Source organism: Melitaea cinxia, chromosome 11 (assembly GCF_905220565.1).
Source record: "Melitaea cinxia chromosome 11, ilMelCinx1.1, whole genome shotgun sequence".
Classification (NCBI taxonomy): domain Eukaryota; kingdom Metazoa; phylum Arthropoda; class Insecta; order Lepidoptera; family Nymphalidae; genus Melitaea; species Melitaea cinxia.
The window spans coordinates 9,731,064-9,745,312 of NC_059404.1; the positions used below are offsets into that span (position 1 = coordinate 9,731,064).

Consider the following 14,249-nt stretch of genomic DNA (forward strand, 5'->3'; position numbering starts at 1 on the left):
AGGAACAGTGTCGGAAAGGGAAACAAGAAACCCAACAGATAAGAGAAGACATACCAGAACAGACCGAGATTCAAGACACAGACTAGAACAGAGAAATACAGAAAATAGATATTCAGAGAAGAATAAGAAACAAGAAGGACAGCGAGCTGAGAAGAAGTTTGACTGTTCGAGATGCGGATTTCATCACAGTGAAAGAAGATGCCCAGCATATGGAAAGAAGTGTATGAAATGCGGGAAGATGAACCACTTTGCGAGAAAATGCAGAGCCCGAGGTGCTGTAAAAGCTATTCAAGAAAGCGAGTCCAGCGATAATGAGTCGTGTCATATGTATATAATTAATATTAGTAATGTTAATTTAGAAAGAAACTGGTATGAGTATGTATATTTCACCGAATTGAATAGAAATTTAAAATTTAAATTAGATTCAGGTGCTCAATGCAATGTAATATCCGCAAATGATTGTTACAGGTTAGGTATAAGTAAATTTGAAAAATCTAATTGTAAACTGACTAGTTATAGTAATAAGAAAATAGAAACTTTGGGAAAGATTAAATTATCAGTAAAAATAAATGATCAGATTCAGAAAATAGAATTCCAGGTTTGTAAAGGTAATTATATACCTATTTTAGGTTTGCCTACTTTAATAAAATTTAAATTAATTCAGAGAACAAATAATGAGAATATTAGCAGTGTTCAGACAGAAAAGTTAGAACTATTAGAGAAATATAAAGATGTTTTCAAGGGGATAGGTGAAATAAAAGATTATGAATATGATATTCAGTTAAAAGAAGGTTGGCAAGGAAAAATTGAAAGAAATAGGCATATACCATTTAAATTGAAAGATAAATTAAAGGAAGAATTAAGTAAATTAGAAAAAATAGGAATAATAAGTAAGGCAGAAGGTCCTACAGATTTTGTAAGTTCATTAGTTATGACAACTAAACCAGGTGGGACAATGAGAATTTGTTTAGATCCACAATATTTAAATACTCAGATTAAAAGAGAACAAATGATGATACCTAATGTTGATGAAATAATAGCCAAGTTAAAGGGAAGTAATTATTTTAGTACTTTAGATGCGAATAAAGGATTTTGGATGATAAAATTAACAAATAATAGTAAAACTTTAACAACATTTAATACCCCATTTGGAAGATTTTATTTTAATAGATTACCTTTTAGTTTAGCTTCAAGTCCAGAAGTTTTTCACAGAATATTTAGTGAAATATTTAAAGATATTGACGGAGTAGAGTTATATATTGATGATATTTTAATTCACGCGAAAACAGAAGCAGAACATGACAGAATATTAGAACAGGTACTTAAGAAAGCACAGGAATATAATATAAAATTTAATAGGAAGAAGTGTAATTTTAAAAAGAAAGAAGTTAAATACCTAGGACATGTCTTAACAACAGAAGGAATTAAGATAGATCAGAACAGAATAAAAGCTATAGTAGAGATGAAAGAACCGAAAACTCAGAAAGAAATATTAAGATTTTTAGGAATGATTAATTATGTGGCAAGATTTATTCCCAATGTGTCTGAGATAACAGCACCATTGAGGCAATTGATTAAGAAAGATGTACCTTTTTTGTGGTCAAAAGAACAAGATAAAGCTTATAAGACTTTGAAAAAACTATTAATTGAGCCACCAGTTTTGAGTTATTTTGATATGAATAAACAGATAGTACTAAGTGTAGATGCTTCTAAAGCAGGATTAGGTGCAGTTATTTTACAAGAAGGAAAGCCTATAGCTTATGGTTCGAGGGCAATGACAGAAACAGAAATACAATACAGTCAGATTGAGAAAGAATGTTTAGCAATTTTATATGGAATAACCAAGTTTCATCAGTATTTGTATGGAAATCAATTTAAAGTAGAGACAGATCATAGGCCACTAGTATCAATTTTTTCTAAACCATTAAATAGATGTCCAGCTAGATTGCAAAAGATGAGAATGGCTTTACAACCATATTCATTTGAGTTAAATTATAAACCAGGTAAAGAACTTTTGGTAGCAGATCATTTGAGTAGATCACATTTATTAGAAACAGAAGAAAATTCAGATTTAAAAGTAGAAACACATGTAGCCATGATTATGGAAAGTTATAGAATATCAGATAAAAAACTTGAAGAATTAATATTAGAAACAGCAAAAGATGAGGAATTAATGGCAGTAAATAAATATATAATGGAAGGATGGCCAGAAAATAAGTCACTTATAGATAGTAAAGCTAAAATTTTTTATAGTTACCGAGATGAGTTGAGTAATATTAGAGGATTAATTGTAAAAGGTAGGAATATAGTAATACCACAGTCAAAAAGAAAGGAAGTATTAGAAAACATACATTATGCACACTTAGGCATAGAAAAAAGCAAGGTGTTAGCAAGAAATACTGTATTTTGGCCAAATATGAATAAAGAGATAGAAGATTTAATACAAAATTGTGACACTTGTAAAAGTTTTCAGAATGCTAATAAGAAAGAATCTATGATTGAGAAGGAAATTCCACAAAGACCATGGGAAATTTTATCTATAGACATATTTTTTCTATATTCTAAACCATACATATTGCTTGTCGATGCATATAGTAAGTACGTGGAAATACAACCATTAAATAATTTATATGCAACAAGTACTATTGACAGTATTAAAGAAATCCTAGCAAGACATGGTATTCCAGATATAGTTTATACAGATGCAGGAACCCAATTTACTAGCTTTGAATTTAAAACTTTTTCTAAAGAATGGAATTTTAAACATAAGGTAATAAGTCCAAAACATCACCAAGGGAATGGATTAGCTGAAAGATATATACAGACTGTTAAGAAATTGTTAAAAAAGCTAATTTATGATAAGAAAGATATTTACTTAGGTTTGTTAATGTATAGAAACACTCCTGTAAACACAGATGGAAAATCACCTTCAGAATTATTATTCAATAGAAATATTAAAACAATTTTGCCAAAATTAGATTTAAAACAGGAAAGAAAGGATAAATATAGACAAGAACTTTTAAATAAACAGGAAATTCAGAAAAAGTACTATAATAGAGGAAGTAGAAATTTACCAGAATTAAGAGAAGGAGAAATTGTTAAAATACAGGACGAGAATTGCAAGAAACCTCATGAGAGTGGTATAGTGTTAGAGAAAAAGTACTATAATAGAGGAAGTAGAAATTTACCAGAATTAAGAGAAGGAGAAATTGTTAAAATACAGGACGAGAATTGCAAGAAACCTCATGAGAGTGGTATAGTGTTAGGTAAAGGAAGTGGTCCTAGATCATATCAAGTAAGGAATGAATCAGGAAATATTTTAACTAGGAATAGGAGAATGTTAATTAAAGGAGGAAAGTATTATGACAAGAGCAGGGTAGAAGATCAAGGAAATTGTGAAGAGAGTGAAAGACAAGAAGTAGAAAGACATATGATTCAAGATCGGAACATACAAAATAATGTAATACCTAGAGAGAACTATGATGGTTCTTCAGGACAAGTAAATTATAATAATGATACATATGGTAGTAAAACATCAAGATCAGGTAGATTGATTAAAAGACCAAGTTATCTTAAAGATTTTGTTTAATTCATAAGTACATGAATACTGAATAGTTTAATAAGTTTGTATCTTCATATAACTAATTGTAACTAAAAACAAAATAAAATAAGTCTTCATACCTTGTTTATATAAAGCTAACATTAATAAAAAATTGTTTTTATAATAATTTTGTTATATTATATTATATATAGTTATAGTTTGGTTCATATGTAATAATGTGAATATGTTTGTTAGTAATTACTTAGCTTGAAAAGTAACTTGAATTGTAAACTTTAATGTTCCTAGAGTAAGTACAAAAGTCAGTGTAGTTCATTATAAATTAATCTCAAGTAAATAATGTAAAAGGGAAGGATGTTATATACATGTTAGTCGATGGTTAAATATTGTCTACAGTTTATAGTTTGTGGTATGACATTAATCTAGAGACTTCGGTACAACTACAGAGTGAGCACTGACTGTAGGATTAAGCTTGTACCTAATGTAAGTTTAATTAAAACTAATAAATCTCTTGAAGACACTAAGGATGTTTAATTTAATAAACACATAACAATTAGATATATTTTTATGTAATCTGCGTAGATTTAACTCAGGTTGTATAAAAATTGTACTGTGTGGCTACGGTACTAAAGAATATAGCCACCCCCTCTCTTCCCGTGGGTGTCGTAAGAGGCGACTAAGGGATAACACAGTTCCGCTACCACCTTGGAACTTAAAAAGCCGACCGGTGGCGGGATAACCATCAAACTGCTGGTTTTGAAATACACAGGCCGAAGACGGGCAGCAGCGTCTTCGGTGCGACAAAACCAGTACTGCGGTCACCAACCCGCCTGCCCAGCGTGGTGACTATGGGCAAAATACATGAGTTCACGCATTTTTGGCGCGAACTTGTGGAGGCCTATGTCCAGCAGTGGACTGTATAGGCTGTAATGATGTATAAAAATTGAATAAGAACATTGAAATACAGGATCTGAATAAAATACATCTTAAGACATTGTAGAAATCTTCGTGCATTGAGCCGTTTGATTGTTAAGGATGGCTTATAAAACAATGTGGTACGACCAGTAGCGTAGCCAGGCGTGGGTGAAATGGGTCCTCGCCCCCATATAACGAAGGTGCAACCAACCTTTTAACACAGGTGACTAATTAATTAGGTATTTTTGTACGCCCGAAAAAGTCAAAAATTTAAATGGGTGGATGTTTGAAGCCTAAAGTCACTTTAAAAGGATATTTGTATGAGACGTCGTAAAATGCTCCAACGCTCTGACGTGCAGGTGCGCGGACTTGGTAACTACTTTTTTTTGTTAACTTGAAGGAATACGAGACTTGAGTAGATCTTATTCATGAAAGAAGATCCTCAGTGATGTGACTTAACCCTATGTCTATATATTAGTCCACGCTGCGCTTCTCGATGGGGCTCACAAAACTACGATAACCAAGAGTGTTAATATTCTTGATAATTTTATTATTCAAACGGAAGCAAAACGTACTAAATATTTAATGACAAAAAATTGTATGGTAAGATGTTGATATAAACTCCTACCGGTCCGTCTGTGTGAAAAAAACTTAAATAGCAACAAATGAAACTGACCCTAAGATATTTATTGCTATCATATCTATTATTCAAAAGTCGCAAAGACACTAGAATTTAAATAACTAATTTAAAAAATCGTTTTTGTAATTATATAACTAATTAATCATTCTATCTGAAATATATATAATCGCTTTAAAAATTACATAACTTTAGGTTATACTTTATCTTAACTAGCTAAGCTGACTTGTTAACCCGTTAACTACTGCTCTAACTTATAAGGTAATCAGTAATTTTTGGTAACTTTAATTAAAAGTTTCGATAACATGAATAGGTACTTTATTTTAAATTGTGAGTAATATAGAATTTTTAGCGACAAAAATGTTTTTGTTTTAAACATCGATCGATTAAAACATGTACTCCTCGTGTACTCCAGTCGACTGTTCGTGTATGCATTGCACTAGAATGAACTTTCCGGTAAGATGTGTGGCAAATATTTTCCGAGTATCGGCATCCGTAAATGAAAATGACGGATACTCATAGTGAAGCTATGATAAAATATTAAAAATATTTATATATTTCCAGCTATTTATAATTTTATTACCTTTCATCGTTTCCTTTTAGCCTTAGTTCAGCAATTATATTACAGAAAATGTAAAATATAAATTTTTATAAAAATCTGATGTATACTATTCTAAACTTTTCTTTTTAATAAATCGTAACAATTATTTTTGTTGTACGGGTTACCACACACTCAGCAATGTAATTGTCTTTAAAATCTAATAACCTTCTTTAATTTAGCTTACTTGTCCCGAAATTGCTGTTTTTGCATATACATAGACTTAATATTTTATACTGCACATATGACGTGTGTACTTCTGTCGTCTATATATACTTATAATTATCTTAATATACTCAGTGATAGATCGACTTTTATATCGTTTTGTTTGGCTCATTAACCTTCCCTGAAATGTCATTTCTCACCACCAACCAATTTATTTATTCATTCAATGTAGACCAAAATAAAGGCGATGTTATCTCTAAATAGCGATTTCTTCCAGATAACCTTTGGGTACTGGACGCGATACAGTAGCAGCGGTTAGAAGTGTGCATATATTAAGGAGGAAAAATGAATATAAAATGTTATCGTTACAGTTATTTTGGTCCTTCGAGAATACAGCTTTGCTGTTGACATTAATCATTTTGGACCTTCAAGCAAACTACGGGCTGTTGTACTATTGTCTTGTAACAGTTTGCAGAGTGTAGAACGTATTGCTGTACTGCACTAATTATGACCCTGCTTAAATATGCAGTGTATTTAAATCACAGTTGATATATGTATAACTTTAAAAATAATGTTTTAAAAAATATCCCTAACTTGATAACGACAAGATTATACACTATTGATAGTAAGCACCCTTTCTAGAATGATATCATTTTTATACCCTCAATATCTTCAAACTCTTAACTACGCGACATGTCAACGTAGCGATTTCGATCCCCGCACATGTCAAAAAAATTTAAAATGACAATTTTTAATTGGAAAACAAAATACGTTTTGGTTTATGTAAAATTATTTTCTAAGATATAAAAATATCCTCAAAAACAAAACTTTCCTTATTAAGGTTTTTTATTCATTAGAAGTTCTGATAAGACATTGAAGTTATATAAAAAATAAATGACCTAAATCTTTCTCGAAAACAGAAGATTCGTATAAAATGGAGTCTTATTATATTTTTAAGTTGAAAATCTGAAAATACTTTTATCCTCGTATCAATTGTACGCAGTTAAACAGTTACCGTGTATACAAGAGAGTAAAACGTTTTACAAAAAGGTGCGGCAAATACCCTCCGGTGGTATTCTCCTGTTAAAATAGAAGCCTACTTCGCAAATAAAGCCTCACGGCAAAATCCCTTATAAAATAGCTAGCGAACGCTCAAAAGGTACTGGAGTAGTTATTGGTATTCTGATCATTTCTTGTATAATATAGCACCGTGTTTCGGACTATTGGAGCACAAGAATTAGAAATTTAATATTATTGTATAACCAGCTTATTTTATAATTTATTTATTATTTATTTATTTTATACTTTATTGTACACCACAAATATATTACAAACAAAGCATAAAGATAGTCACAGACAGTGAAGTACAATGGGCGGACTTATGGCTAATTAGCCATTTCTTCCAGACAACCCATACATAGAAAGGAAACTTATTATCTAAATTGGGTAGGTGGTGTAGATGTATAATAAACTTACATAGAAATGTCTACATTCAAATACTTATAATAAAATAAAGAATTTATTATTAATTTAACCAAGAATTAAGTCGCTGAGAATATTCAAACATGCTTTTTTAGATTAGAGTCGGTTCAATAGTTTCAGATATATCCAAGTAACAAATAATCAAGTAAACGAACAGAATAATAAATAATAGAGGTAAAAAAAGTCTTGTAGTAACAACCACAAGTTTTTTTTTAATATCAAATATTATTATTCTCACTAAAGTTGTATTAAATAAATACGGATATATGTATAAATATAAAGGAAGGTGCTTCTTTACACACATCTATGAGCATATCAGGTAGATAAATATTTGTTATATGAAATTAAGTAAGAGTTTCGAAAACGCTTTTGAATGAGATGTTAATATTTATGTTTATGCAACATAATAAACACGATTCATCAAATATTTTGTTAAGACTGCAAAGAAAGTTAATAACTATAAAACAATGTTTCGAGATTAATTTTAAATTAGATTTTTTAGAAAACTAGGTTGCCATATAAGCGTACGGCTCACCTGATGGTAAGCCATAGCTTATAGACCCCTGCAACACCAGAAACATCGCAAGCACCCCGACCCTACTCCCAAGCCTATTAATTAATGTATGAAACCTTTATAGTGTACTCGAATTCTTCACTTTACAAATTATAAAAAGTCATTATAATTTATCAAACTCTTGTGTTTAAAAAAATTGTTTTATATATTAAATAATTTCGAGGAATATTAATATATTGTAAATGTGCAAAATAATACGTTAGTTTATAATCTAAGAAAAAAAAATGGAGACCCACTCCTTTTTTTAATAAATAAATAATTAACTTATAACGTACAAGGTCGTCTGTTCCTATGGTAAGCAACTTAATGCTTGTGTTACAGGTAACAGCTGACTGTTATAACTATATATATTTTTTTATAAATATACATAGAAATCATACATATATAAATACAAATATTACAGCTAGACTCAGGCGGGAATCGAACCCGCAACCCGCGGCACAGAAAGCAGGGTCACTACAAACTGCGCCAACGGGCTAGTCAAATTTTTAACCTTCTTTTATTGAAGGCGAAAAAAAAATGAAGCATTTTATTGTTTTATTTCAATGAATAACTCTAAGCGTTACTGATAATAATGGAGAAAACAATTTCAAACTCAATGATCATTCTAACACATAGTTTGTAAATAATTTTATTCAAGACATTTAAATTATAAATGCATGCAATATGTAGTGTGAATATGTTCGTGAGTTTATATCCTCCTTATTATTGCGACACATAAATCGTTAACTAAGACCAGACTTCGTGCACTGAGTTATGAGTGTTGCTTAAACTTTTACTGCATTCAGTTAGCTTTAACTTAACGACCTGTACGAGACATTATCTAAACATATTGCCTCTGAAAATAAAATGATTTGACATTAATTAAAATTTAAAAATGTTAATTTCGAAAAGTAAAAGATAGCCCATTATAGAATACGTTGTTTTTAAGAACTGACACACATAATTTGTATTTAAAGTGCTAAAATAACAGGATTGACGGAGAACTTTACTGACTTGGTACGCTCAGCCCCATGAGGAACAGAGCGACAACCTTGCGTAAGATCGATACTTTTGAATAGTTTTCGAAGTCAAGACAAGATGAAAGCGACGTGTCACCTACTAACATCTACTCATATAAAAACGTCATGACTGGTCACAATAATTTGGGCAAATACCAGTGTAAGGTTGAACGTAACGTGGCGGCAAACGCTCGGACAATGAATGCCTGAGTGGGAATTCACAGGGCTATTTTCTAAATCTCAGAAAATGATGGTAGTTGAGACAGTTTTGTACGGCTAAAATATGAAATGGAGAGCAGTACGGAGGAGGCCGAGATATTCTAGAACCAGAAGTCAAACTCTGCTACGAATTTATAAATTTACTTCAATAATAAATTATCTATCATTCTATAATACAATCAAAGTTAACTTAAAATTCTAGGATTTAGCTCTAATTTATATTAATTAAGCTTATACGCAGCATGTTGCAGCAGTTTGCAAAGATCGATTAATATTATTAGTGGACTGCGCTAAATTTATTAGGTTGAAAGTTAACTGCCGAACAACAAGTTGACCAATGTCAAATAATTGCATTTATTTGCTTAATCTACTGAACTATTTTATTTAATAAATGTAACTTCTTAACCTTCTATTATTGTTTGCAATATAATACAATGTAATAAGGTAATTAATAAAGGGGTAGACCCCTCACAAATTTTACATGTGCCTCTATCGTTCTATGATATATGCCTGTGTCTCTGTGCATATTTCTTTGAACACCCATAACTGCTAAAGTACTACGTGTAAATTAAAATATCATTACGATCATAAAACCTGTCATATAACATATTACCTAAAGTCGTAATTTTTACTTTGCTTGTTGCTGTCCTAAGGTACCCCAGTGGTACAAAGGGCCCTCGTGAGACGTCTCCATCCGCTCCTGCCCTGTGCCTCTCGCTCCACGTCCCTCCAACTAAGCCCGGCCGCTCGCAGCTCGGCGTCGACAGTCCGCTGCCACGTGTGCGCCGGCCGGCCCCGTCCCCTGCTCCCGCGCGGCCTCCACGTGAACGCGACCCTGGCGGCGCTGTCCTCTGGTCTTCGGAGGGTGTGTCCTATCCACTTCCACTTCCGCTGAGCAATTTCTTGCTTGATCGGGATTTGGTGGCATCGATTCCAGAGATCCTTGTTGCTGATAGTGTTCGATCAGGCTTACTTTGTTTACTTTTAATTAAAACGTGGAAGAAATAAGAATAGATTAGGTAGCGTGTGATAATAAGTTGATGCATTGACGTTTAAAATACGATTTAAGAAAAAAATGTGCAAATCTTTAACGAAAAAGAATATTTAGGAACATAAAATGTCTGACGTAGTATCTTCAGTAACAACATACTAAAATAAATGGCTAAGCCATAGCTAATAATATAATACTATGTTTTATGAGTATTTATGCTGCTGCCGCGGTAAGCTTAATAACATTTTTTTAAATCTCTTTGCCGGTTTCCCCTTCCAAATACGTGTAAATCTCAATAAAATGTAAACTTCGTATTCAAAGCATAAACACCCAGACCACGGCAAACATCTGTATGGCCAATACAAATGTTTGTCATTTGCGGGGATCAAACCCACAACCGCAAGCGCTAGAGCCACAACAAACCTGTGCTGTGACCGTTGCGCCAACGCGTCGACAAAAAACTCTAACTCAAATTTTATACATTGTGTAAATACTTTTACATACTTGACATAAGCTTAAGAATTAAAGTACTGATATAAGCTTGAGAATTTATTCAGAATTAAAAAAAAAAAACTTCAAATGAAATTGTTTGCATGAATCGAAACTTACTGTCTTTCATAACATACGGTAACATACGGTTCATCGGCTATTTCAAATTGGAAGCCAAATTGACTCCATTAAAAGTTTTGAAAGCGTTCATAGCTTAGAAAATTAACAGAACGAGTTATGCTTTATAAATGCATGCATGGTACTGAACATGAATGGATATTAAAAGTTCGAAGATGTTGGTAATAGGCATGGACTTAGCATTTTCTTAGCATTATATATGTATTCTTAAGCTTGTGTAAAAAGATGTGAACTAATTCTTATTATATTGTTTAACTCGTAATCGTTTTCTTAACCTAGTAACTTCACTGGCCTGTTGATTTTATTATGATCTTATGTTATACGAGTAAATTGCCTGTAGGATAAGCGTAATGCATGATGTTTACAAAACGCGTAGGCGATTTGGAGCATGTGGATGATAATTAAAAAAACAGCCCTACTAACTTCCATCGATAGATTTCTTTGAGAGGCTCTACTTTCACATACGCTTTCTTTAAGAACTCCATGTAGCTAATATACGAACTCTTGAAACATTAATAAGGTAGGGTACTGCCGGAAATATCTTGTTTAAAATTTAGAACAGCCTTACTAGAGAAGAATCTCAACCTTACTCTTCAGTATATTTCACAGCCAAATAATAGAGCTCTTAAACAGTATTGTAGTGAATAAAAAACCAGTGACTGTGTGTTGGTTCCAAAAGAGACGAGATTGAGTTTCTTTGGGTTAATTGTAAGTTCTGCTACATTAACTGATAGGGACCGGGAAGGGTTGCGTGCAAAGATTGCTCGAATTGACCCATTGGTTAGCCGATATTGAGAAATTTGCTTCTAGATGCATTCACTACTGAAAGAGTTGGAGACCAGGGGTAACTACGAGCTGACATTCACGGATAATGTTGTTCTGGCCTTTACAGGCAAAAGCTTTGTGAGTATGCCAGAAAGACATAGTATGATGATTTAAAGTGCGAGAAGCATGAGAGCGAGAACTCGAATTAAATAGTCAAGTAAACATAGTTTCCGACACTGGTAGTGGAGCGTATAAAAAAATATATAGGTACTAACCGATGGTATGAATTTTATTTTATTTATATCACTAGCTGCTGCCCGCGACGTCGTCTGCGTGAACGCTATACAGCACCAAAAATACCTACGATTATACCTTTTAAAATAACATTCATTTACCCGTTTCTTCTTTACATTTCATATCTACAGAAAAATCTCATAGATGGCGCTGCTTTAAAATTGTCTTGTCCACTTATATTCATTTTATTATGTTTATCAGCTTAGTTACTTATATTGCGTGATTTTTATAGTGTGAAGCTAGCTTATATAGCATGGTTATTAACATAATAACAACAACATTCAAATATGCGTCGCTAGATTATACGTTGTTACAGAATGCGTTGAGGAAATAAAGGTTCACTGCTTGTTCCCGGTAGGTGATAGCATAATAATATGTAGCCTATATGTTGATCCGACTTCTTAATAATATTCGTGCCAAATTTGTATAGTAATAGTGTGTGTACTTTTGGAATTTATCCCGGACATACATACAGACAAACAGACAAACAGACAAAATTCTAAAAAGTATATTTTTGGCTTCGGTATCGATGGTAGATCACACCCCAAATATTCTTTGAAAAAAATATCAATGGACAGTTTTGACTTGCCTACTATTTTATTATATGTATAGATTTACGCAATTCAAACAATTCGTGTTGTTTTTGAGGCAGAAATAAAATCAAAAGCTGATTTTAGCAGTAATATCAATTACGGCTTCGTTTATTACTTTTCTTAAAACAGATCTTCAAATATTGTATTCTATTCACATAGCTACGTATTTTTTTAAATCTAGATTACTTTTTTCTGTGAAGTAAAAATAATTAAATCGCCGGTAATTGTTTACGGTTTTTATCCCCTCTATCCGGATATATCCGGATTATCGTTCTGTCGGCCATTATAGGTTATTTATTTTCGATAATGGAATTTCTTTAAATTATAATATTTAATTATATCATTTATGTATCGTTAATAATTTTGTAAATCAGTGAGTTAATTATTTTTTTCGATTGATTAGTTGTTTGTTTATCCCGCTTCAACGATAGGACCTAGCTTTTTTAAAAATTGACTGAATACAATCTTATAATCTATAGTAATAGTATCAAGCTGAAAAGTTCATTTGTTGGTTAAACGCGTTAATCTCAGTAACTAGGTACTAATTCGAATTAAATTTTTTTTTGTTGGATAGTTCTCTTACCGAGGAAGGCTATAGACATCACGCTGTGACTAATTTATAAGACCTGAGCATTTTATGTAATATTATGAAAACGGAAAATATATTTTTCCGAAAGCTTTCGTTACATACGCTGAGTAAACAGTTGATACTACCCAAAAATTATGTATGACGGAATGGACCGCTGTTAAGAGTTTTAAAAAAGTTCTAAAAAAGGCCGCGGTAGCACATGGCTATCTTTTAAGTTTTATTCATTATGATATTTTTTATAGTGGTTTTAAAGACATGTCGCACCACTCACCGAGTAGAAGAGAGTAGAATATAGTAGAATTGAATAGAATCAAATCGAATAGAATATAATCGTATAGAATCGATTAGAATATAATCGAATAGTATCGAGTAGAATCGAGTCGAATCGAGTAGAATCGAGTAGAACCGAGTAGAACCGAGTAGAACCGAATAGAACCGAGTAGAACCGAGTAGAACCGAGTAGAACCGAGTAGAACCGAGTAGAACCGAGTAGAACCGAGTAGAATTTAGTAGAATCGGGTGATATCGAGTACAATATAGTAGAAGAGAAGAGAGAAGGGAAGAGAATGGAAGAGAACATCATAAAGGAAGATTCTGATTTCCCGTCTATGTCATTAAAGACATTGTACAAAGCAATACAAATTTTTGGGTGTCTTATAAAAGAGGTAGAAACAGTTTTTTTATTGAAACAGTAGTTTTATGGCGACGCAAATAATTAGCTGCAAAGACAGCCAGACAAAACGGAACTGATATATATAATTTAAATGAATCTATTTGGTTCTGTTCTGTTCCGTTGTACTCCATTATGTTCTGTTCTGTTCTGTTCTGTTCTGTTCTGTTCTGTTCTGTTCTGTTCTGTTGTTCTGTTCTGTTCTGTTCTGTTCTGTTCTGTTCTGTTCTGTTCTGTTCTGTTCTGTTCTGTTCTGTTCTGTTCTGTTCTGTTCTGTTCTGTTCTGTTCTGTTCTGTTCTGTGCTGTTCTGTGCTGTTCTGTGCTGTTCTGTGCTGTTCTGTGCTGTTCTGTGCTGTTCTGTTCTGTTCTCTTCTGTTCTGTTCTGTTCTATTCTATTCTATTCTATTCTATTCTATTCTATTCTATGTTATACAGCAAACGTATTGGTGCAACATTAAACACAGAACTTTAATTCAAACAATATGAAATTTCAATTAAAATAAAATCTCAAATATAACCTCATTTTTTAAGTGAATAATTATAGTTCTGTTGTAGTTCTGTATAGTTAC

At 32.3% G+C, this 14,249-nt stretch overlaps 1 protein-coding gene across 2 annotated transcripts; it reads left to right on the forward strand.

Annotated features, from left to right (window-relative positions):
• The first annotated feature begins 315 nt into the window (after window positions 1–315).
• On the forward strand, window positions 316–4,079 carry LOC123657534 (uncharacterized protein K02A2.6-like). Of its 2 annotated transcripts, none has more exons than XM_045593057.1 (2): window positions 316–3,140; window positions 3,255–4,079. In XM_045593057.1, the coding sequence occupies exons 1-2, from the start codon at window positions 326–328 to the stop codon at window positions 3,587–3,589; spliced, it is 3,150 nt and encodes a 1,049-aa protein (XP_045449013.1). In that variant the 5' UTR covers window positions 316–325; the 3' UTR covers window positions 3,590–4,079. The 2 variants fall into 2 exon arrangements, with proteins under 2 accessions (XP_045449013.1, XP_045449014.1); XM_045593058.1 differs by having other exon boundaries at window positions 316–3,059; window positions 3,174–4,079.
• Window positions 4,080–14,249: the final 10,170 nt, after the last annotated feature.

Coding starts and splice junctions, on each gene's coding strand:
- LOC123657534 (XM_045593057.1), top strand. CDS start 326: ATGTATATAATTAATATTAGTAATGTTAATTTAGAAAGAAACTGGTAT. Junction 3,141..3,254: donor CAAGAAACCTCATGAGAGTG/GTATAGTGTTAG, acceptor CTCATGAGAGTG/GTATAGTGTTAGGTAAAGGA.